Raw genomic sequence first — 26,184 nt, forward strand, 5'->3', positions numbered from 1 at the left:
ATTTTTAATTGGACAACCCAAAAAGTAAAACTTTTCATTTTTAATGGGACAAAGGGAGTATTTTTTTTCTTCAGTTCGATCAACTCCTTCTAAATAAATATAGATCAAACAGATTATAATACCTCTAATAATAGCTCGAATGAAGACTAGTATGTTGGTGATGGTCTATCCTTTTTTTTATTAGCAAATAGCAAATGAATATAAATTTTAAAAGCCGCCACTATGGATTTGAACCCATGACCTTTGGTCCGAGCATCAACCACGCTACTGCTTAGTTTATCTTGTGTTGTGGTAGGGATGTCAATCGGGCTAATTCGTTCGGGTTGTCAGGCTATTTGGTGGGGCTATTCGAGTTATGAATTTTTCGGGTTTCAACCCTAACCTTATCCATCACGTTTCGGGCTAACTCATTGGACTATGTCTGGCCAAAAAGCTTTTAAAAACAACCTCTCGTTATCAAAATATTCCACTGTAAAATAATTTTAATTTTTAGACATTTTTTTCTTAGTTTTAAAATCATATAAATCTTTAAATTTTCATGGTTTTCAATATTAGTTGGAGATGAGCCCTTCATCTTGGTTAACACAAAGATAAAATTAAAATTAAAGCACTAAATTTGATTTAAAGCTTGTGTTCGTGTCATTATTTCGGCATTAGTTATAATTAATTCTTTATGCAAATTAGTAATCATATCTTACATAAATTACTAATAAAACATTTAACATGTTAAAATTTTTGATAGACTAATTCTAGATTTTGTCTTAATTAGCTTTGGCAATGATAAGCCGACGATGACAAATGTTGAGGCGAAGGAAGAATGAGTCCCCGGTGGAACTTGAAAGTTGGTAGTGTGGAACTGAATGGAAAGGTGTGGAATGAAGATTAAAAAAAACTAATGAAATGCAACGCATGAAATCCAAAAGTACAAGAAAAACCCCAAAACATATTCTCTTCGTCCCAACTAAGTAGAGTCAAAACTTCCTCCATCACATAGTCTTTACCAATCGGGTCCTCCACAAATGCCCTCTGTTCAAGATGTCGGAAGAACTTGGGTTTCGCAAATTGTTGTAATGACCAAGTAGCCTGATCCTATTGTGATCGGCTCTCCGAGTTCCTCGGTTTTAGAGAATCTGCAGTAGCAGAAGAGGCCCTCACTCCCAGCTCCACATTATCCACTTTTTTGGCATCCATTATGTTCTTCCCCACTGAGTTTGATCTCGGTATCTGACCATTTCTATTGTTACCTTGCTTGTCTTTCTTCCCTCGGTGACCTTGTTGAATGAATCCATCCTCATTAATGAAGTCCGCGATTGGCGGAGACTTTGGACGGACAATATTACCCGAGTCCTTCCCATGGGTGTGGCCCTCCTCATTCATCATTTGCAGTTCTTATTGCTTCCTTTTCTCCTTCTCAAAAACAAGCTCTCTCATATTCTTGAGGGTGTGATTTGCCCCTCGCTCTGTGCAGGTTGCTTAGCCTGGTAGTTCCATTGCCGCCTATTATAGGCTAGATTGGGGTAGTTTGCTGGTGGAGTATCCTTTTTACCAAAAGCATGACAGTTTCTACTAGAGTGGCCAACGTGCTTGCACTCCCTACAATAAGATGGGATTTTGTCCCACTTGACTTTGAGGATAGTCTCTTTCCCGAGAATGTCTAGCACTACCTCCTCCGTATGCGGTTTAGATATGTCAATTTCCACACAAATGCGGGCGAAATATAGTCGTTTCCTGCTTGTCGTGTCATGATCGAGCTGAATGGGATTGCCGATTGCGTATAGTGTTGACACCTCAAATAGATGGATAGGCACACCTATCACTTTGCACCAAACTGCTGCAATTGGCGTTTCAAAGAATGAGTCGAAGTCCGGCGTCCATTTGAACACCCTCATCGGATGATGATCAACATACCATACCGGTGTACCGCTAGGCCCATTCAACATCTTTGCATAATCCTCGATAAATTCAAATTGGATGATGAGATGCTTTGCATTGATGTAGTTCCACTTGAAGCCTTTGATGAACTTGATATTACCTAGCATTTTCTGGACTTGGTTAGTGGACGTAGTCGAGTGAGAGAACTTACCAACAATCGCGTGCCCCATCTTCTCCGCAAGGAAGTTTGTGTCCTCTCCCTATAAATAAAGTGAAGGCCGACCCTCCCTTAGTCCCGCGCAGCCAATCTTCTTGATCTTATCAGGTTGAAGAACGAACGGCTCATTGCTTTTGGTAGCAGTAACTCCATTCACCACCTTACTAGCCATAGATGGCCTGTCAAAGTTGTTTGGAATAGAGGAGTTCATCTTTATCGGGAGAACGAGTTCCTCCTCTCTACGAAACACCACCACGTTCGAACCACCGTTTTGGTCATTTAAAAAGATATAATCCGCTGCAGATGCTGGTTGCCGACTCCATACATTCTCCTTTTGCCGCATACCTTCAAATTTCACAGTAAGAGACTTCGTCGTTCCATGGAGAAGGGGAGGGAAGTTTTCGCTACAGAGGATGTTGGAACCTGGTATGGCTGCCATTTGAATTTCCACATCATCCAAGATTGGGGTATGACTTTTCAACGGGTTTGGAGTGAGGCATTGTAGGGGCTGAGATGTTACTTTATCTAGATGTATGTCATTTTGAGACAAAAGGCAAGGGGGATGTTGACCAGCTAGGCTCTATATTTGACTTCAATTGTACTCCTCTTTCCCAATCTGGTATTCAAATTGAGAACCCACTAAAAGTCTAAAACAATGGCCTGCATGTCCTGTACCGCCTGGTTGTCCATTGGTGGATGTGGGTTGTCCCCTCCAACGGTCAACTCTGATTTTTCCGGTTGAGCCACCACATTTTCCGGCGATGCTATCTGCCCAGCAGAGGATTCTTTCCGAGTCAGAGGTTCCCCCGCCAAGGTCTCTGGCGTAATCTGACCTTCCACCAGTGCTAACTCTATTTCCGACCCCCTTTCCGGCTCTTCTCCATCTCTGCACCATAGGGTTAAACCATTTCGTTCCCTTGATTCTCATCTTTGCGCGATATAATATTAGCCTCTTCCTCACCTTCTTCCGACGCATCGTCTAGGTCCCCCAAAAGCTTGCGTTTGTGAACCTCCTTGGGATTTCCTCCTTCAAATTTATCACAAACTATTGAGTGTTTGAACACCGGCTTAATCTTAGGTGAAGGTGTTAGATTACCTCTTTTTGCCTTCTCCTTTCATGACTTGTCTGGGAGTGGATTTTCTCATTTTCAGTCATTCTCCGATGCTCCTCTTGACTTCCTTCTTGCCACCCGCCGTATTCTTCCGTGGTTCCTCCGTCGCCGTGAACACGACAAGCGCTGCATCTGTGCCCCCCGAATCTGGGTCCTCCTGTGACGACCCAAGAACTTGGGTCAAGAAATTATTAGTCCTAATGACCTTTGGTTTATGCCTATATTAGTAATAAGTATTTTTTTATGTATTTAAACTAGATTTGTTAAATATTACTATAGAAGAAAATAAGGGGAAAGCCACTAAGTGATCCTAGTTGGGGATAATTACAAACAAAAAGAGCTCAATTCTTCTCTTTTAAGAGAATAATCGAGAAAGAGCCCAACATTGAAAATTTTAGCTATTGAAGTAAAATAGAAGCTCTCTCTCTCGGTATCGACCTTCTGCTGTGAACGGACTGCCAATTCGCTCACCACCGTGCATTCTAGGGTCCAAGATTCCTTGATTAGACTACCCCTTCCTAATCTCCTCACTTTTTCCTCCATGGAAGTAAAAACTTAGAGCTTGAAGGCAACACCAAGGTTAAGTTGGCATAATAAGGTAGGAGCTCAACTTTTGCTTAATTCGCCTTGTAGACACGAAATTAATCATAGAAACTCTCTTACTTTTCGATTTTGTGTTGTTTCCTTTAATTGCCTTTGAGTGGAGTATTTTTACCTGTTATTGGAGACAATGTTTATCCTTGTTTCATTTTATGAACTCTTGCTTATTTCATAAATATTGGTGACTTGTGGAAGACTAAATATGTTTGAATTAGTGTCTGCATTGCCTATTATAGTTATGGAAATGGAGATGGAAATTTCCACAGTAGGAATATGAGTTTTGAAAATTACAATTGTACCTTCGAATTTGTTGAATTTATTACACTGATGGTTGAGAATTCCATAATATTTTACGTTGTACTTCCTTGTTATTGTATAGTGGTGGATAAAATGTTATAGCCTTGGGATTCTGTGGAATGGCACATAGATAGTCCGTAGGATGCCAGGCCTATCCTATGGAATGATTAGCCTCCATTCTGTAATATTCTATGGATGGCATAACTTCCATTCTGAATCTATCCCAAAGGCTCAAGTAGTCTCCATCTCGTACTCGTTATAGATGGTTTAGTTCCTGTTATGGAGCTTCTGTGATGAAATATGAAGTATTTGAGAGTCTTGGTTCAAGGCCTTTTGTATAAAGATTTAATATTCAAATAGTTTGTGTCCATTAGCTACAAAGTGCACATTTGATTTAATTATTGGAGTGTGTCTGATATTGCACTCTGTTATTTATGTTATTGCAATCCCACTAATTTAACCAATAACTTACTCTTCTATTGCTTGCATTCTTGTAGATTCAACAAGGGAAAAGTAGATTGGGGGAAATTCGGCACGATAGCACACCTGCCTCTGTTCCTTTAGTGTTGCTTGTATATACTTTTGAACTTAAACTCTAGTGGCATATACTTAAGCTTTTGGAGTGTAATTATTTTGTTTGCCTGTAACTGACTTTTGGTGATAAAGTTTAATTAGCTATGATCTTAGTTAAATGTTTAACATTAGAATTTTTCATGAGCCGTATCCTCTATTTTGGTTTGGGGTGTTACAGTTGCGGTATCAGAGCATGGTTAACTCAAAATTGAGTCGATTCTCAGACTCATAACTTGGGTTATGTTTCATGCTTTAGTTGGATTTTATGAGGTACTAAACTATGTATATGCCACTAGGATGTGTTCTTAATGTGCTATCGACGTGCCTCACCCCTCTATTTTCCTTGTACTAATGCAGAATGTCTGAAAATAATTCTGGGTCGGTCGAACGGGTGACGAAAGTCATCCTAAGTCCTTATCATCACATATTCCTGAAGACATTCCCCTCATGGCTTTGAAGGGGAAGTAAATCAGAGTGCTACACACTCACCGCCTAGAGCGCTGGCTCAAGAAAACCACATTGATCCAAAAAGTATTCATGCATAACTTTATGGGACTTCTTGGCCAAACTGTTCGAGCCTTCTCAAACCCTGCGACGTCAGTAGCACATACGCCTCCCAGTGACCCTATCTTCGTCTTAAGAAGATGGGGGCTGAGAGATTTTATGGCACTTCCGGAATCGACCCTTCTGAGGCCGAAGCATGGTTAGAAAGTACTGAGCGAGTATTGAAAAATCTTGAATGTTCCCCAGAACAAAAGTTGAGGTGCGTTGAGTCCCTTCTCCAGGGAGAAGCCCACCACTGGTGGGAAATGGTTCGTGCAACGGTCCCAGAGAATGAGGTTACCTGGAAGTTCTTTCTTGATGAATTCAAGCGAGAATATGTGGGGGAGCTGTTTATGGAAAATATGCAGCTTCAGTTCTTGAACCTCGAGCAAGGAGAGAGGAAGGTTAAAGATTATTATGCCGAATTTATAAGATAAGCAAGTACGCTCGTGAACTTGTTCCAAAAGCACAACGAACAGGGCCAAAGCAGCTTCTCTTAGGGGCCTAATCATGCATTCGAGATAGAATTGCCCACATCGGGATATTATTTTGTGAAATGGGTTAGCACGAGCACGTAGGCCGAAAGAATATATGCAACAATGCCTGTGAAAAAATCAGAGGGTAAAATATGCCGCAACTCTAAGCAAACAGCAGCCGAAAAGGTTACAAATTCTATCGGATTCTTTATCTAGAACTTGCTGTCCAACATATTAAGTTGTATTTAAGTGGATACTTTTGAATATGCACTTTAAGTATTTGTTACTTATGTTGTGCTTCATTTCTTTATTTTTATTTATCAGCTGCTTTATATAATTGATTTTATTTGTTTGTGTTTGTTGTGTAGGAGTTGAGGAGGAGCTAACTTCTAAAGGGGTTATTAGTGTAGACTTCGTTTTTCTCAAGGGTTGATCTGCAAACTTAGTTGTTGCTTACTAACTTCTGAAGTCCTAGGTTTCCCGTGCTTCAAATAAGTGATACAGTGTTCTTTGTTGCCCGATTTCTTGAGCTAAGGAGAGAGAACTATTCCGGTTTTGAAAAATTAATTGAAAAAGCCATAGGGCCGATCGACTGAATGAGAGCTTTATGAGTTGCAATCTTGTTGATATTGGTGCATAAAGATGATTTAGGCAATAGGAATAAAGACCTCATATCCAAATTATCACATGCCTGACCCTGCATAAACCCCTAGTGAGCCAATTTGAGCCCCAAAAGCCTAATTTCTTTGTTGAAAATTTTGAAGTCCTTATATCTGCTTACCTATTATATCCATTTGTTGGCCTATATTTTCTACCCTAGTCACTAAATTAAAGTGCTAGCACATTCTTGGGAGGGTATTATGGTGGCAAGAAAAAGATGGAGTTTTGTACCATTCATTAGGTGGTATTTATTTATAAGATACAAAGTGAGTGAAAGCTGTCCCCTTCAAACGAAAATAGAATAAAAAGGCAGCCTTTCATGAGTAAAAAAAAGCCAAGGCTAGAAAAAAATAAAAAGCAGCCTTTCATAAGTAAAAAAGCCAAGGCTAGAAAAAGATAAAAAGGCAGCCTTTCATTAGTTAAAAAAGCCAAGGCTAGAAAAAAAATAAAAATAAAAAAGGCAGCCTTTCATGTCTAAAAAAAGCCAAGGCTAGAAAAAAAAAAAAATAAAAGGCAGCCTTTCTTGAGTAAAAAAAAGCCAAGGCTCGAAAAAAAATATTGAGCGAAAAATAGAAATGATTCAAAAGAATAAGTTGACAGATGGTCGAAAAATCTTATGTTTGGGGTGTTGAGCTGTAAGAAATTTGTATGCAGTGAGTGAGATGTGAAAGGTTTTGTGATGGATGTGCTAGTATTTTAAGAATGGTGGTAAGCTACTTAACCAAATATTATCCCACCTCTACCAAAAGCCCCATTACATCCCAATGAATAAGACCTTTTGATTTGTGCATCATATTGACTTGGGAGTGATGAATTTTGCTTGATTTTGGGAGAAAGATCTTATGTGCTTAAAATAAAGAATAGCTAGAAGAACTTCTCTTTATGAATTAGTGACGATGGTTTGAGACTCCCAAGACACAACTCGAACTTAGATTGAAGCATGGGATGCCTAGTTCTTAGGGAATTAGTTCGTGTACAATTCTTGTTCTTAAGTTTTACCCGCGAGTGAATTCGGGGTCGGCCTAATTTCCCTACTGATTCATATGGTTTGGCGTGACTTGAAGCAGAGGATTATCTATATCTTGTGAGTGTGATTTATTGTGTAACTTGCTCGAGGGCTAGCATGACTTAAGTTTTGGGGGTGTTTGATGTGAGTGGGTAATTTTCTAACTTGTTCCTCGGACAGTATACAATGGAATGGAGGGTAGCGTATTACTGCTCCTAGCCAATTTGGCCACTTTGATATTAAGTGTCTCTCAGTTCATACTAAAAGCCGTCAATGAAGAACTACTGCAAAAATCTGTCTGATGCTCTTCGCTTGTCGGTACCCTGATAAATTGGAGTTGATCTTGCTTTGTCTAAAACTGACGATCACGATATCAGGATGTGTGGTTAGCTATTCTCCTCCTTATACATACATTTAGATATAATTTTTGTTTAGTTGTAGGAAGTGGAATACATACAATATTTATTATTTTTATTTCCTTGGATTCTTTCTATATGTTCCACTAACCCTTTTACCCTTTTCTTGTTGTATGCAGGAAAGAATTTTTCTTTGAGTCAGATTAAAGAGCTGTGTGCCTATCTATTGCATTTGAGGCGACTGAGATGATTCAAAATATGCTCGTGTTACACTTAGTTGATCTAACGGCCTCTCTAAGCATTCAGATTCATTCTTGCAAATGTTAGCTCTTGTGCAACTAAGGTGCTTTCCGTGATAGTTCCTCGTGCAAAAATAAACTAGAATTTCTTAGTCAATCTGAAGGCCAAGGCCCAACTACGTGGAGATCACTTCTTCAGGTGCTTTCAGTGAAACTGCCTAGTGCATAAATAGACTAGAATTTGTTATGGAAACCAATTTTTACATTTATGCTTGTTTATATTAGCGTAGTTTAAAACGCGCCGCGCAGGTGGAAGAGCAAGATCTGGGGACGGCGGCCCCGGTGGGGCAAGTCGTATGGCGGTAGGGGGGAGACTTAGTTCTTAACTTATAAGAAGCCGGGGGAAATGGTGAGCCTGCTTTGCTTAATCTTCTTCTTCTTGGTTGTAGCGAATATATTTTTCTACTTATTTGATTCAATTTCTGCTGCCTTTTGCAGCTTCATAAATCTATCACATATATTTTTGGGGTATTATACTGTGCCTGGTGATTTCCTACTTTTTCTAATCCACTTCTTGCTACCTTGCATCTATATAATTAATATATACTTATTATCCTATTTTTTTTTCGTCATATGCCGTGTACATAAATGTGCTTATAATAGTATTTCTTTTCTTTGATATATAAACCCCATTGATTGTCAAATCTTGGCATGTTAAATTGTTTTCACAGGCTCTTCCCAGTACTTCCTAGATATGTTTCTTTTTTACTTTGGCATTCGGTTTGCTGTACCTGCATTAAAAAAGAAATCATGGGCCTGGAAGCTGGATGAGCACTCATTAGTGTCTAGTAAAGATGCTTTGTATGAAGTTAGTGTTTTCTCTTTTTAAAAATCCCTCCCTATTAAGGTCCCAAGGACACATAGAAAAGCAAGTTAATTTCTGTTGTTGTGTAAAGAAATCATTCTGTGAGATATTATTTGCCAAGACTAATTTTTGAATTTGCATCTGCCAGTGCCATCTTGTGGTCTGTTATAATTGTAATTTCATGCTCCGGTTTACGTGCATGCCTCCAGGAATAGATCAAGTTTCTGAAGGATGTTCAGGACCTCTCTCCTAGTCACATTCAATCTTTGGGTTCACTTTTGAATATCTTTCTGGTATGAATCTGGGCATGAAATTATTGAATCCATAGTCTGGTTTTGTTGTTGTATTTGTCATGATGTATAGCCAAAATTTCATGTACTATATACTGTGACATGTTGTTGCCTCTTAGGTTATGATTTCTTTTTCTTATGTATGGTGTTTGGATTGATTTAAGCATCAAGTAGCTGGTTCAGAATTTTGAAGTCAATTTCTTTGTATGAAATGGTAACTAATGGATTATGCTATCATATTAGAGATGTCATATGCAAGCACTTCCAAGAAAACTAAAGACTATCTCTATTTATTACATTAACTCTCCACTTCCTCTGATCATTCTCAGATTTTAATATTTCTGCAATGCCAGCTTATTGCTACTTCTATGGCTGGCTGACTCCAGAAATCATATAAGCTCGTGTAGGAAAATCAAATCAAAGTTTGGACATACATAATGGAGAAGTTTCCTACATTGCTTGATTTTAGAAACAATTTTCCGGCAGTAAATTATTTGATTACCGCTCTGGAAATGTTGTGATACACCCAAAATTTTAATATTATTCCAGCAGTTGAGTTTGGTCTACAACAGTTTGATCAACTATCGCGGGACCAAATTTTCTATAGATTGCAAACTTGAGTTTGCTCGTATTGCACATCTAAATTCTGCTGTTGTTCATTCCAGGTTGTGTGTAAGGCTGCGTAGCAAGTAGAACTCAGTCCCGTGTTGAGAGCACTACTTCAGCGTTGATAAGTTCTAGAGATATCCCTGTTCTCTTCAGCGAGGTGTTATAGCTGTAACCACTAACCTCTACTCATAGCATTCTTATGCCAGTACACTTTGATCAATTTCTTTTGTAGGGACTAACCCCGGAGTTGTCCAGGTTCTCGCTTCCTGTATAGGGGTGTGATCCTGGCACCACCCCTTACTTGCTTTCTACCCAAACAAATGAGTATTCTATCTCCTTTTACATTTTCTAGTCCTTCACATTGAGGTGTGGGTGTATGCGTGCATTCTTCTTTTCTTTGTTTTTGCATGCAATGTTTTTTCTCTTGCATGCAATGTTTTCACTCTTGATTGACACCAGACACACTTTTAATGGGTTATTAGTGTACACTTAGTTTCTCTCAAGGGTTGGAGAACTTAGATTTCCTAATTTCAAACACCCAACTTATTAATATTTTAATATGTGAAAATGAACAAGACATGCTGCTGAACAAGACCAAGTACATATCTTATATTTTCGATGGTGTCTTGATACATTCTTTGTGGTGATGTTTTCACTGATGAATGAGATTTACTTATTAAAGCAATAATACTAGCAAATAACTTATTAAAAATTCGGTAAAGGCTTGTGTTAATTATGTCCATTGTGTATGTGTTTAGAATTCACAGTTTTTTTTATTTTGTCCTTGTTGCATTACCTTGTTCACATGCAGTCCAAACCAATTATTGGGAAATAGATCAACAACTTTCTATTAGGGGAAAACATAAGAGATAGTGTTGTGCCACTTTTTAAAATGCTAGCATTTAAGTGGCAGGTCAAATGTGACCTTTGTCCTAAGCTAGGCACCTGTCACATTCACAACCACAAGTTTATAAGGTGATACTTGACAATTTTAGAACATCTAAGTTGATTCACGTGGTCAGATATATATTATCTAGTTCATTTTTGTGATCTTTATTTGTGTCTCATTTCATTTGCAGGAATCACTAACAGAGTTGACACCGATGAATGGAATCCATCCACTGATACACATCTTCCTTGATTGATAACCGCTCTGCAAATGTTGTGATGCACTCAAAATTTTAAATATCATTTCCAGCTTTTTTGTTTGTCTACGACAGTTAGATCATCTATCGAGGGACCGAATTTGCTTTAGATTGCAAACTTGAGTTTGCTCATACTGCTCATCGAAATTCTGCTGCTGTTCATTCCTGGTTGAGTGTAAGTCTGCGTAGCAAGTAGAAGTCAGTCTTGTGTTGAGAGCGCTACTTCAGTGTTGATAAGTTCTAGAGTATCCCCTGATCTTCAACAGTGAGGTGTTATAGCTGTAACCATTACTCGTAGGATTTTTATGCTAGAGCACTTTGAGCACAAACTTTTGCAGGAACTAACCCGGAGTTGCCCTGGTTCTCACTTCCGGTATAGGGGTGTGATCCTGACACCACCCCTTAATTGCTTTCTACTCAAACAAGTAAGTATTCTATCCTCTTTACATTTTTTGTCCTTCACATTGAGGGTAATGTTTAGAATAGTTTTTGAGGTGTGGGTGTCTGCGTGCATTCTTCTTTTTGGGGTGTAATTTTATCCTATTTGTGTGTATATGTAAGGTTTTCTCTCTATTAATTGTCACCAGAAACACTTTTTAATGGTTTATTAGTGTAGACTTAGTTCTCTCAAGGGTTGGAGAACTAAGATTCCCTAATTTAAAACACCTTACTTACTTATATTTTAATATGTGAAAATGAATTTGTGCTGCTGAACAGGACATGCTGCTGAACAAGGCCAAGTACATATATTTTCTATGGTCGCTTGAAATTTTCTCTGTGGTGAACGTGGAGTCTGTAGATGTTTTTTTCCGTTGAATGGGATTTACTTTTTAAATCAATAATACTAGCAAATAACTGATATAAAAACATTGGTAAAGGCTTGTGTTAATTTAGTCCATTGAGCATGGGTTTGGAATTCATATTGTTTGTATTTTGTCCTTGTTGCCTTTTTTAACCTTGTTTACATGCAGTCCAAACCAGTGATGGGGAATAGATCAACAACTTTCTATTAGGAGATAGCATAGAGACAGTGTTGTGCCACTTTTTGATGCTAGCATTTATGTGCAAGGTCAAGTGAGCCTTTTGTCCTAAGCTAGGCCACCTGTCACATTCACAAAACGAGTTTATGAGGTGATTCCGGACAAAGTCTAGGACAATCTAAGTTGATTCAGGTGGTCAGATATATATTATCTATTTTCATCTTTGTGATCTTTATTTATGTCTCATTTCATTTTTTCATTCTGTTTTGCATCATTTTGCTCGTTTTCTAGGAAAGAATCGATCCATCCAGAGCTCAAATGCATTTCCAGTTTGCCCCTCTGCTTCGTCAGTGGGTGGATTTTCCTGGAAATTTGCATCTCTACTTCTGACCAAATGAGTGTTAGCACTGGAATTGGTGCTATTCCCCACACACCTGAAATTGGCTCTGACGAGATGGATCCTGTTGGATCCCAGATTCGTACAAGGTTTGTTTAGTTTATGGTTTCTTTTGATTTTTATACCATTTATTAATTATTAGTTGTTGTTTTCCTATGACTAAAACCCAGCGAGCAACAAAAACAAAATTGAATCAAATTAATAAAATTATGGTGATCGTTTTAGTTCCTTCATCTCACATTGCAATTAGCGATGGTCCACAAACTCTTGAAAATGACATAATTCCTTCATTCCTTCTTGCTTTGGCCAGCTACTGATGGACACTAATACAAATCTGTCTTCCGAGCATCCCGGGACAAATGTCTCTGCGCCATTTATAACCTTTGGTGATGCATTGCACATGTAACATACTATCTCAGAGAAGATATATATACTATGCGCCTTAACTCTTAAATATCAATTCCTTAAATCTCGTGCCCAAAAAATTGCCTCGCTCATGGTTGGACGGAGTGAGTACAAAATAACAAACTATAGCTATATATTTATTTTACTATTATCTTAGTTGGTAATTGGTATCCTCCAATATGTTGATGTCAACTTATTATGTTGTTTTCCTTTTTTAAGACATGGTGGATTAAGCATAAAACTTTACTGACTTTTCCAACTCTTAATTTGATCATGCGTTTTACCTAGACTTCAATTGTAGAATCCACATCCAACAAGGTATGAATGTTATTTATTGAGCTAATTACATGTGTAAAGCTACATTGCTTTGCATCATGGACATTAGATTGCTATGTAGGTAAATTACTGCTTCTATACTGTTTGCAAAGAACCGAGCTTAAGCAGATTGTTCTTGAGTTGCTCAAATTATGCACTGATTCTCAGGATAATATTTCCGATGATGACTATATAATTTCAAAAGCTGGGCTCGGTCTAGAAGTGGGAATGATGTCAATCCTACATGGTATGTAAAATTAATGTGCAAAATATATTTATTATATTGTTTAGATTGATATGTTTTTTCCTTGATATTAGAATGTGTTGTTTTGATGATACAATCTCATTTTTGTATGTTTAAACATATGTGTGTCTGCTTTAGATAATGAAGCACAAGTCTGAATAGCAGCTGCCGAAAAGGTTACTAATTCTGTCGGATTCCTTGTCTAGAACTTGCTGTTCAGCATATTAGGTTATATTTAAGTTGATATTTTTGAATATGCACTTTACGTATTTGTTACCTATGTTGTGCTTCATTTCTTTATTTTTATTCATCAGCTGATTTATATGGTTGATTTGGTTTGTTTCTGTGTTTGTTTTGTAGGAGTTAAGGAGGAGCTAACTTGTAAAGGAGGCATGATGAGGGAAGAAATACCTAACTTCCCATGCAAACAAGAGAGTATTTTGTTTCCCCTCACATTTTTTTCCTTCACATAAAGGGCAATGTTAAGATTAAGATTTGGGGTGAGGGTGTTTGTGTACATGCTTGATTATGTGGTTGTAAATAATTTTATTACTCTATCTCCGATGTGTTGATTCTGAAGGACCCTTTTTCTGAAGTGTATATAACGATGCGAATACTAAAGAAGTTATGTGTTTTAAATAGCAGGACTATGCCATGGAGCCCGATGAGAAACTTATGCGAAATGCAGCACATTAGATGATAGCAAGGTTGGCAGGAACTCTTGCTAATGTAACTTGTTAGGTATAGATAACCTTTGCTTTATTACTCTCTTGTGTGCTGATTGAAAAGACCCGTACATCACATTTAGGAACCTTTACGTGGTTCAGTATCAAGCCAACTCAGAAGGTCACTTCAGGGCTTGGCCATAGCAAAGGATCTTCTGGAGCAGTCATTTTAGCGGGTGACTAATGGTAATCTCCTTTCATACAATGTGTCTTTATTTCCATGATTATATTAAATTAAAAGAGATGCGAATAAAAGATGTTAGCATCAACCAAACTAATTGGTTTTAATTAGAAATACCATACGGCTTTGCAGGAATCACATGCAGCGATGATACCGATGAATGGAATCCATCCACTGATACACATCTTCCTCGATCGATAGCCGCTCTGGAAATGTTGTGATACACACAAAATTTTAAATATTATTCCATCATTTGTATTTGTCTATGACAGTTAGATCAGCTATCGATGGACCAAATTTGCTTTTGATTGCAAACTTGAGTTTGCTCGTGCTGCTCATCTAAATTCTGCTGCTGTTCATTGCAGGTTGAGTGCAAGGCTGCGCTGCAAGCAGAACTCGGTCCGTTGTTGAGAGCGGCTATTTCAGTATTGATCATGTTCCAGAGATGTCCCCTGATCTTCAACAATGAGTTGTTATAGTTGTAACCACTAAACGTAGGATTTTTCTGCTAGTAAACTTGAGCACACCCATTTTTAGGGACTAACCCCGGAGTTGTCCAGGTTCTCGCTTCTGTTATAGGGGTGTGATCCTGGCGCCATCCCTTACTTGCTTTCTTACTCAAACAAGTGAGTATTCTATCTCCCTTTACATTTTCTTGTCCTTCATATTGAGGGTAATGTTTAGAATCGTTTTGAGGTGTGGGTGTTTGCATGCATTCTTTTCTTGTGCTTGTAATAAGGTATCCTATTTGTGGGTGCTTGCAAGGTTTTCACTCTATTGATTAAATTTGTCGGGTGGGTTATTAGTATAGACTTAGTGTTTCTATCAAGGGTTGGCCTGCAGAACGTTGTTGTCACTTACTAACTTCTGGAGAACTAAGATTCCCTACTATAAAACACCTATTAATATCTTAATAATATGTGAAAATGAATTTGTGCTGCTGCTGAACAAGACCAAGTGAACCAAGAGCATTTCGTAAATTTTTTCAATGGTCTCTTGGTATTTTCCATGTGGTGAACGTGGATTCTATTGATGTTTTCCCTGTTGAATGAGATTTACTTATTAAAGCAATAATACCAGCAAATAGCTGATAAAATTTTTGGTAAAGTCTTGTGTTAATTTAGTCCATTGTGGATGGGTTTGGAATTAATATTGTTTGTATTTTGTCCTTATTGCATTTTAACCTTGTTTACATGCAGTCCAACCCATTTATGGGGAAATAGATCGATTACTTTCTATTAGAAGAAAGCATAGAGACAGTGTTGTGGCACTTTTTTTAATGCTAGCCTTTATGCTGGAGGTCAAACGGAAGCCCTTTATCCAAAGCCAAGGCACATGTCACATTCACAACGAGTTTATGAGGTGATTGTTTTATAAATTCTAATATATATTATCTAGTTCATCTTTGTGATCTTTATTGGTATCTCATTTCATTTTATTATTTTCTTTGCCGCATATTACTCTTTTTTCACAGCAGAATCGATCCACCCAGAGCTTCAAATGCATTTCCAGTTCGCCCCTCGGCTTCATCAGGAGCTGGATTATCCAGGCAATTTGCATCACCACTTCTGACCAAATGAGTGCTAGCATTTACTCATCTGGCCTTGTTAGCACTTGAATTGGTGCTATGCCCCATACACCGGAAATCGGCTCTGACAAGATAGAACCTGTTGGATCCCAAAAACTAAAAGGAATCAAATTAGTAAAATTCCGGTGATCATTTTTCAGTTCGCTCATCTCATATTTCAATTGGCGATGGTCCACAAACTCTTGTAAATTACATCATTCCTTCATTCCCTCCTGTTATATATATGCCATTGTTTGCTTGTGCACTTTTTTACCCGTGGAATTTGTAAATGCATGAACCTAGAAATGCTGCACATCCTACTAATGCAATTCTGTCTTCCGAGCATCCTGGGACAAACCTTGATATTAGAATGAGTTATTTTGATGATACAATCTCCTTTTTATATGTTTAAACATATGTGTGTCTGCTTTAGATTATGTAGCACTAGCACAAGTTCGAATAGCAGCTGCCGAAAAGGTTACAAACTCTGTCAGATTCTTAATCTAGAATTTGCTGCCCAACATATTAGGTTGTATTTAAGTTGATACTTTTGAATATGCAATTTAAGTATTTGTTACATATGTTGTGCTTCATTTCTTTATTTTTATTCACCAGCTGATTTATATAATTGAATTTGTTTGTTTCTGTTTGTTTTGTAGGAGTTTGGGAGGGGCTAATTTATAAAGGAATCAAGATGAGAGAAGAAATACCTAACCCCATCACCTAACTTCCCATGCAAACAAGGGAGTATTTTGTTTACCATGCAAATAATTAGATTACTCTATCTCGTTGATTCTGAAGGACCATTTTTTCCATAGTATATATAACAATGCAAAGGCTAAAGAAGTTATATGTTTTTAAATGGCAGGTCTATGCCACGGAGCCTGTTGAGAAACTTATACGAAATGCAACACATTTGTAGTAGCAAGGTTGAAAGGAAGTCATGCTAATGTAACTTGAAGGTATAGATAACCTTTGCTTTATTACTTTCTTGTGTTATAAATGTTAATGATCTTGTGAATTGTCAGAACACTACTTTATATACCTTGCGTGCTGATTGAAAATGCCTTTACATCACATTAAGGAAACTTTACGTGGTTCAATATTTAGCCTAACTCGGAAAATCACTTAACGGCTGGGCCATAGCAAGTGATCTTCTAGAGCAGTCATTTCAGCTCAGCTGGTGGCTAGTGATAATCTCCTTTCCATCAACGTGTTTTGATTTTCTTAATAACTATTTAAATAAAACAAGAGAGGCGAATAAAGACTTGTTAGCATCAACCAAACTAATTGGTTTTAATTAGAAATACCATACGGCTTTGTAGGAATCACAAACGGAGTTGACACCGATGAATGGAATCCATCCAGTAATACACATCTCTCTCGATTGATAACCGCTCGGGAAATGTTGTGATACACTCAAAATTTTAAATATTATTCCATCATTCGTGTTTGTCTACGACATTTAGATTATCTATCCAGGGACCATATTTGCTTTGGATTGCAAACTTGAGTTTGCTTGTACTGCTCATCTAATTTCTGTTGCTGTTCATTCCAGGTTGAGTGTAAGGCTGCGTAACAAGCAGAACTCGGCCCCGTGATGTGAGCTTTACTTCAGTGTTGATCAAGTTCTTGAGATGTCCCCTTTCAACAGTGAGGTGTTATAGCTGTAACCAATACTCTTAGGATTTTTATGCTTGTACACTTTGAACACACACTTTTGTAGGTACTTACCCTGGAGTTGTCCTGGTTCTCGGTTCCGGTATAGGGGTGTGATCCTAGCACCACTGCTTATTTGCTTTCTACGCAAAAAAATAAGTATTCTATCTCCCTTTACATTTTCTTGCCCTTCACATTGAGGGCAATGTTTAGAATAGTTTTGAGGTGTGGGTGTTTGCGTGCATTCTTCTTTTTGTGGTTGTAATTTATCGTATTTGTGTGTGTTTGCATGGTTTTTTCTCTATTGATTGTCACCAGAAACACTTTTTTATGGGTTATTAGTGTATACTTAAGGCTTGGAGAACTAAGATTCCCTAATTTAAAACACCTTATTAATATTTTAGTATGTGAATGAATTTGTGCTGCTGAACAAGGCTGAACAAGACCAAGTACATTTATTTCGTATATTTTCTATGGTTTTTTGATATTTTCTACGTGATGAACAAGACCATGTACATTTTTTATAGTTTCTATGATCTCTTGATATTTTATATGTGGTGAACATCGATAACTTGCTACCCCACATATTAATTTGTATTTAAGTTGGGTATGCACTGTTAAGTATTTGTTTACTTATGTTGTACTTCATGTCTTATTTTTATTCATCAGCTATTGATATAGTTTATTTTGTTTGGTTTTTGTGTTTGTTTTGTAGGAGTTATTGAGGAGCCAACTTTTTAGGAGACACGATGAGAAAAGGAATTGCTTAACCCCCACCACCTAATTTCCTATGCAGACAATGGAGTATTCTGTCTCGCCTCACATTTTATTGTTCATCACATAAAGGGAAATGTTTAGATTCATTTTGGGGGTGTAGGTGTTTGTGTGTACTATGTGCACCATGTATTTTATGTATAGTGTGAGTGTAGTGTAGTGTAGTGTATGTGCACAATATGTGTGTTTTGTGTTTAGTGCGTGTATTTTGCGATTTTGCGTGCAGTGTGTATGTGTGTTTGTAGTGTGTATTTTATGTATGTGTGTGTACAGTGTGTTGTGTGTATTTTGTGTATGGTGTGAAAAGTGTGTATTATGTAAAGTGTGAGTTTGTATTGCATGTATTTTGTGTATAGCGCGGTGTTTATATTGTGTAGAGTGTATATATTTTGTAGACTGTGCATATGGTGTATGTGTAGCTCAATGTTTGTATTTTGAGTGTAGTATGTGTATATATATGAAGTGTATGTTGTGCTTTTGCAGTGCATGTATTATGTGTATAGTGTTTAGTATAATGTGTGTAGTATGTGCGCAGTGTGTTTATTGTGTAATATGTATAATAGTGTGTAATTTCCTTACATGTGTGTATTTCCTTTACGTGAATATAGTTTTTTGTTTACTTTGTGTTTTTTTTCTTATAGGGTACGTGTTAGTATATTGTTTGCAGTATGTAGTGTATGTATTAATTTACCCTACATGTGTATGTTTTTGTGTATATACTGTGTTTTCGTTTATAGTATGTGCGTTTATATATTGTGTGTTCAACTTGTAAAGTTTGTCGTGTATAATAACAATGTGTGCAGCAGCATGTTGTGTGCGTTTTGTATATGGTGTGCGTTGTGTATTGTGTGCATTTTGTGTTTAAAGTGAGTGTGTGTAATGTAAAGTGTGTTATGTGTGGAGTGTTTATATAGTGTGTGCAGTGCGTGTATAGTGTGTACTTTTTATACAAAGTTTGAAGTTCTTGGTAGCAGCTTAATATTTTATGTGTATTGTACGTATTATGTGTACTGTCTGTGTAGTGTATGTACTTTGTGCACTGTATGTGTGTTAAGTGGTTGTATTATGTTTCTTGGTTGTAATTTATGTGTACTGTGTATAGTGTTTATTTTTTGTATAGAAATATGTATGTAATATTTATGGTTTGTGTATGTATGTTTATTTTGTGTATTGAGTGTGTGTAGCACGGTGTTTGTATTTTTTGAGTATTGTATGTATTATGTGTACTGTGTGCATTATATGTATGTATATTGTGTTAAGTGTTTGTATTATGTTCCTGTTTATACTTGGGTTGTAATTTATGTGTAGTGTGTATAGTGTGTATTTTTTGTATAGCAATATGTAATGTTTATGATTTGTGTATGTGTGTTTATTTTGCGTATTGAGTGTGTGTAGCGCAATGTATGTATTTTTTGTTTATATGTGTGCTTCTGTATATTTTTTGTATACTTTGTGTTTTCTTTTTACGGTGTGTGTTTGTATAGTGTGCAGTTTATATTGTATGTATTTTTCCTACCTTTGTGTATTTTATTTTATATTTGGTTTTCTGTTTGTAGCATGTGTTTGTACGGTGTGTGCAGCTTGTGAAGTTTGTAGTGTGTAGTATCAATGGATGTATGCGTGTGTGTTATGTGTGTATTTTATTCTTTAAATGGGTGTGTAAAGTAAAGTATGTAATGCGTGGAGTGTATATAAAATGGGTAGAGTGTGTATAGTGTGTATTTTTTTGTATAATATGCTGCACATTGTTGTGTGTTGTGTGTTGTGTGTTGTGTGTTGTGTATGTATATTATGTGAGTATGCATTATACGCATATGTGTATACTTGGTTGTTTACAATGTGTGCGCAACATTTGTGGCTTGTGTATAATTTGTGTGTATTGAGTGTGTGTAGCGCAGTGTATGTAAGTAGTGTGTGTACAACGCACTGTTTTTATTATGTATAGTGCACATATTTTGTGTATTGAGTGTGTAGCAAAATGTATGTATTTTTTTGTGTATTGTGTGCACAACATAAGTAGAGTTTGTAGCATGTGTTCTGTGTATGTGTGCGTTGTGTATATTTTGTGTATGAGTGTGTATTGTGTTTATTTTGTGCATTTTATGTATTTTTTGTGTAAAGTGTATGTATTATGTATAATATGTGTACTCTGTGCATAGTTCTGCATATTTTTGGTGTAGTATGTGTACGTAGTGTATTTATATTTTGTGGTATTTGTAGTGCTTGTATTTTGTGTGCTTTGTGTGCTATGTGTAGTTTGTGTAGTATGTGCAATGAGTGCATATTGTGCTAGTAGTGTATATTATCTATATTTTGTGATTTTTTTTGTTTAATATAGGAAAATTGTGTGCAATGTGTGTATTTTGTAGTGTGTATATTATTTATGTTTAGTGATTTTTTTTGTTTAGTATAGATAGGAAAAATGAGAGCTATGTGTGTAATTTTTTGTAGTATGTGATTTTGCGTGTACTGTGTTTAGTATGTGTATAGTGTGTTTATAGTGCGATGTTTATATTGTGTATAGAGTAGATATTTTGAGTTGTAAGCTAAATGTGTATTTTTTTATAGTGTGTGATTTTGTGTATAATGTGTTTAGTATGTAAGTAGTGTGTGTACAACGCAGTGTTTCTATTGTGTATAGAGTGTACATATTTTGTGTACTATGCATATTGTGTATGTGTAGCGCAATGTTTATATATAGCGTGTGTATATATGTGAATTGTATATACTCTGTGTTTTCTTTTATAGTATGTGCGTTTATATACTGTGTGCAACTTGTAAAGTTTGTAGTGTATAATAACAATGTGTGCAGCAGCGTGTTGTGTGTGTTTTGTATATGGTGTGCGTTTTGTATATGGTGTGCGTTATGTGTATTGTGTGCATTTTGTGTTAAAGTGAGTGTGTGTAATGTAAAGTGTGTTATGCGTGGAGTGTTTATATAGTGTCTGCAGTGCGTGTATAGTGTGTACTTTTTATACAAAGTTTGATGTTTTTGGTAGCAGCTTAATATTTTATGTGTATAGTACGTATTATGTGTACTGTCTGTGTAGTGTATGTACTTTGTGCACTGTATGTGTGTTAAGTGTTTGTGTTATGTTTCTTGGTTGTAATATGTGTGTAGTGTGTATAGTGTTTATTTTTGTATAGAAATGTGTATGTAATATTTATGGTTTGTGTATGTATGTTTATTTTGTGTATTGAGTGTGTATTTTTTTAGGATTGTATGTATTATGTGTACTGTGTGCATTATATGTATGTATATTGTGTTAAGTGTTTGTATTATGTTCCTGTTTATACTTGGGTTGTAATTTATGTGTAGTGTGTATAGTGTGTATTTTTTGTATAGCAATATGTAATGTTTATGATTTGTGTATGTGTGTTTATTTTGCGTATTGAGTGTGTGTAGCGCAATGTATGTATTTTTTGTGTATATGTGTGCTTCTGTATATTTTGTGTATACTTTGTGTTTTCTTTTTACGGTATGTGTTTGTATAGTGTGCAGTGTATATTGTATGTATTTTTCCTACCTTTGTGTATTTTATTTTATATTTGGTTTTCTGTTTGTAGCATGTGTTTGTACGGTGTGTGCAGCTTGTGAAGTTTGTTGTGTGTAGTATCAATGGATGTATGCGTGTGTGTTATGTGTGTATTTTATTCTTTAAATGGGTGTGTAAAGTAAAGTATGTAATGCGTGGAGTGTATATAAAATGGGTAGAGTGTGTATAGTGTGTATTTTTTTGTATAATATGCTGCACATTGTTTGTAGTGTGTGTTGTGTATGTATATTATGTGAGTATGCATTATACGCATATGTGTATACTTGGTTGTTTACAATGTGTGCGCAACATTTGTGGCTTGTGTATAATTTGTGTGTATTGAGTGTGTGTAGCGCAGTGTATGTATTTTTTTGTGTATTGTGTGCAACATAAGTAGACTATGTAGCGTGTGTTCTGTGTATGTGTGCGTTGTGTATATTTTGAGTAAAGTGTATGTATTATGTATAATGTGTGTAGTTTGTGCATAATTATGCTTATTTTTGGTGTATTGTGTATACAGTCTATACAGAGTGTGTTTGTATTTTGTGTGGTGTTTGTAGTGCTTGTATTATGTGTATACACATCTGCCTTGTGTGTACCTTGTGTGTAGTTTGTGTAGTATGTGCAATGAGTGCATATTGTGCCAGTAGTGTATATATTATCTTTATTTTGTGATTTTTTTGTTTAGTATAGGAAAAATGTGTGCGATATGTGGAATTTGTAGTGTGTTTAGTGATTTTTTTGGTTTTGTATAGGAAAAATGTGTGCAATTTGTGTATTTTTTTTGTAGTGTGTGATTTTGCATGTACTGTGTTTAGTATGTGTATGGTGTGTGTATTTTTGTATAACGTGTGTAAAATGCGGTGTTTATATTGTGTATAGAGTAGATATTTTATGTGTAGTAAGCTGAATATGTATTTTTTTTAGTGTTTGATTTTGTGTATAATGTGTTTAGTATGTAAGTAGTGTGTGTACAACGCACTGTTTTTATTGTGTATAGTGCACATATTTTGTGTATTGAGTGTGTAGCAAAATGTATGTATTTTTTTGTGTATTGTGTGCACAACATAAGTAGAGTTTGTAGCATGTGTTCTGTGTATGTGTGCGTTGTGTATATTTTGTGTATGAGTGTGTATTGTGTTTATTTTGTGCATTTTATGTATTTTTTGTGTAAAGTGTATGTATTATGTATAATATGTGTACTTTGTGCATAGTTCTGCATATTTTTTCTGCATATTTTTGGTGTAGTATGTGTACGTAGTGTATTTATATTTTGTGGTATTTGTAGTGCTTGTATTTTGTGTGCTTTGTGTGCTATGTGTAGTTTGTGTAGTATGTGCAATGAGTGCATATTGTGCTAGTAGTGTATATTATCTATATTTTGTGATTTTTTTTGTTTAATATAGGAAAATTGTGTGCAATGTGTGTATTTTGTAGTGTGTATATTATTTATTTTTAGTGATTTTTTTGTTTAGTATAGATAGGAAAAATGAGAGCTATGTGTGTAATTTTTTGTAGTATGTGATTTTTCGTGTACTGTGTTTAGTATGTGTATAGTGTGTTTATAGTGCGATGTTTATATTGTGTATAGAGTAGATATTTTATGTGTTGTAAGCTAAATGTGTATTTTTTTTATAGTGTGTGATTTTGTGTATAATGTGTTTAGTATGTAAGTAGTGTGTGTACAACGCAGTGTTTCTATTGTGTATAGAGTGTACATATTTTGTGTACTATGCATATTGTGTATGTGTAGCGCAATGTTTATATATAGCGTGTGTATATATGTGAATTGTATATACTCTGTGTTTTCTTTTATAGTATGTGCGTTTATATACTGTGTGCAACTTGTAAAGTTTGTAGTGTATAATAACAATGTGTGCAGCAGCGTGTTGTGTGTGTTTTGTATATGGTGTGCGTTTTGTATATGGTGTGCGTTATGTGTATTGTGTGCATTTTGTGTTAAGTGAGTGTGTGTAATGTAAAGTGTGTTATGCGTGGAGTGTTTATATAGTGTCTGCAGTGCGTGTATAGTGTGTACTTTTTATACAAAGTTTGATGTTTTTGGTAGCAGCTTAATATTTTATGTGTATAGTACGTATTATGTGTACTGTCTGTGTAGTGTATGTACTTTGTGCACTGTATGTGTGTTAAGTGTTTGTGTTATGTTTCTTGGTTGTAATATGTGTGTAGTGTGTATAGTGTTTATTTTTGTATAGAAATGTGTATGTAATATTTATGGTTTGTGTATGTATGTTTATTTTGTGTATTGAGTGTGTATTTTTTTAGGATTGTATGTATTATGTGTACTGTGTGCATTATATGTATGTATATTGTGTTAAGTGTTTGTATTATGTTCCTGTTTATACTTGGGTTGTAATTTATGTGTAGTGTGTATAGTGTGTATTTTTTGTATAGCAATATGTAATGTTTATGATTTGTGTATGTGTGTTTATTTTGCGTATTGAGTGTGTGTAGCGCAATGTATGTATTTTTTGTGTATATGTGTGCTTCTGTATATTTTGTGTATACTTTGTGTTTTCTTTTTACGGTATGTGTTTGTATAGTGTGCAGTGTATATTGTATGTATTTTTCCTACCTTTGTGTATTTTATTTTATATTTGGTTTTCTGTTTGTAGCATGTGTTTGTACGGTGTGTGCAGCTTGTGAAGTTTGTTGTGTGTAGTATCAATGGATGTATGCGTGTGTGTTATGTGTGTATTTTATTCTTTAAATGGGTGTGTAAAGTAAAGTATGTAATGCGTGGAGTGTATATAAAATGGGTAGAGTGTGTATAGTGTGTATTTTTTTGTATAATATGCTGCACATTGTTTGTAGTGTGTGTTGTGTGTTGTGTATGTATATTATGTGAGTATGCATTATACGCATATGTGTATACTTGGTTGTTTACAATGTGTGCGCAACATTTGTGGCTTGTGTATAATTTGTGTGTATTGAGTGTGTGTAGCGCAGTGTATGTATTTTTTTGTGTATTGTGTGCAACATAAGTAGACTATGTAGCGTGTGTTCTGTGTATGTGTGCGTTGTGTATATTTTGAGTAAAGTGTATGTATTATGTATAATGTGTGTAGTTTGTGCATAATTATGCTTATTTTTGGTGTATTGTGTATACAGTCTATACAGAGTGTGTTTGTATTTTGTGTGGTGTTTGTAGTGCTTGTATTATGTGTATACACATCTGCCTTGTGTGTACCTTGTGTGTAGTTTGTGTAGTATGTGCAATGAGTGCATATTGTGCCAGTAGTGTATATATTATCTTTATTTTGTGATTTTTTTGTTTAGTATAGGAAAAATGTGTGCGATATGTGGAATTTGTAGTGTGTTTAGTGATTTTTTTGGTTTTGTATAGGAAAAATGTGTGCAATGTATGTATTTTTTTTGTAGTGTGTGATTTTGCATGTACTGTGTTTAGTATGTGTATGGTGTGTGTATTTTTTTATAACGTGTGTAAAATGCGGTGTTTATATTGTGTATAGAGTAGATATTTTATGTGTAGTAAGCTGAATATGTATTTTTTTTAGTGTTTGATTTTGTGTATAATGTGTTTAGTATGTAAGTAGTGTGTGTACAACGCACTGTTTTTATTGTGTATAGTGCACATATTTTGTGTATTGAGTGTGTAGCAAAATGTATGTATTTTTTTGTGTATTGTGTGCACAACATAAGTAGAGTTTGTAGCATGTGTTCTGTGTATGTGTGCGTTGTGTATATTTTGTGTATGAGTGTGTATTGTGTTTATTTTGTGCATTTTATGTATTTTTTGTGTAAAGTGTATGTATTATGTATATAATATGTGTACTTTGTGCATAGTTCTGCATATTTTTGGTGTAGTATGTGTACGTAGTGTATTTATATTTTGTGGTATTTGCAGTGCTTGTATTTTGTGTGCTTTGTGTGCTATGTGTAGTTTGTGTAGTATGTGCAATGAGTGCATATTGTGCTAGTAGTGTATATTATCTATATTTTGTGATTTTTTTTGTTTAATATAGGAAAATTGTGTGCAATGTGTGTATTTTGTAGTGTGTATATTATTTATTTTTAGTGATTTTTTTGTTTAGTATAGATAGGAAAAATGAGAGCTATGTGTGTAATTTTTTGTAGTATGTGATTTTGCGTGTACTGTGTTTAGTATGTGTATAGTGTGTTTATAGTGCGATGTTTATATTGTGTATAGAGTAGATATTTTATGTGTTGTAAGCTAAATGTGTATTTTTTTATAGTGTGTGATTTTGTGTATAATGTGTTTAGTATGTAAGTAGTGTGTGTACAACGCAGTGTTTCTATTGTGTATAGAGTGTACATATTTTGTGTACTATGCATATTGTGTATGTGTAGCGCAATGTTTATATATAGCGTGTGTATATATGTGAATTGTATATACTCTGTGTTTTCTTTTATAGTATGTGCGTTTATATACTGTGTGCAACTTGTAAAGTTTGTAGTGTATAATAACAATGTGTGCAGCAGCGTGTTGTGTGCGTTTTGTATATGGTGTGCGTTTTGTATATGGTGTGTGTTATGTG

At 35.7% G+C, this 26,184-nt stretch overlaps 1 protein-coding gene and 2 long non-coding RNA genes across 14 annotated transcripts; 2 read left to right on the top strand and 1 right to left on the bottom strand.

The window, feature by feature from the left end:
• Positions 1–1,427: 1,427 nt before the first annotated feature.
• LOC121770435 lies at positions 1,428–2,102 on the bottom strand. The gene has a single exon (XM_042167165.1). The coding sequence runs from the start codon at positions 2,100–2,102 to the stop codon at positions 1,428–1,430; it is 675 nt and encodes a 224-aa protein (XP_042023099.1).
• Positions 2,103–7,684: 5,582 nt separating this feature from the next.
• On the top strand, positions 7,685–8,314 carry LOC121771640. 3 transcript variants are annotated; one of them, XR_006044182.1, is made up of 3 exons: positions 7,685–7,741; positions 7,892–8,150; positions 8,261–8,314. It is a non-coding gene; the product is annotated as an uncharacterized LOC121771640 (long non-coding RNA). The 3 variants fall into 3 exon arrangements; XR_006044183.1 differs by having other exon boundaries at positions 8,237–8,291; XR_006044184.1 differs by having other exon boundaries at positions 8,242–8,291.
• Positions 8,315–9,862: 1,548 nt separating this feature from the next.
• Positions 9,863–18,339, top strand: LOC121771634. Of its 10 annotated transcripts, none has more exons than XR_006044167.1 (12): positions 9,863–9,872; positions 9,948–10,039; positions 10,795–11,285; positions 12,132–12,326; positions 12,548–13,039; positions 13,126–13,204; positions 15,307–15,469; positions 15,585–15,879; positions 16,334–16,636; positions 17,233–17,332; positions 17,401–17,492; positions 18,049–18,339. It is a non-coding gene; the product is annotated as an uncharacterized LOC121771634 (long non-coding RNA). The 10 variants fall into 10 exon arrangements; XR_006044168.1 differs by having other exon boundaries at positions 12,548–12,639; XR_006044171.1 differs by lacking the exon at positions 12,548–13,039 and having other exon boundaries at positions 10,795–11,130; positions 11,199–11,285.
• The last annotated feature ends 7,845 nt before the right edge of the window (positions 18,340–26,184 follow it).

The sequence above is a fragment of the Salvia splendens genome, chromosome 16 (genome assembly GCF_004379255.2).
Source record: "Salvia splendens isolate huo1 chromosome 16, SspV2, whole genome shotgun sequence".
Taxonomy (NCBI): domain Eukaryota; kingdom Viridiplantae; phylum Streptophyta; class Magnoliopsida; order Lamiales; family Lamiaceae; genus Salvia; species Salvia splendens.

Excerpts from the sequence above, each read along its gene's own strand:
- LOC121770435 (XM_042167165.1), bottom strand. The coding sequence starts at position 2,102 with ATGGGGCACGCGATTGTTGGTAAGTTCTCTCACTCGACTACGTCCACT.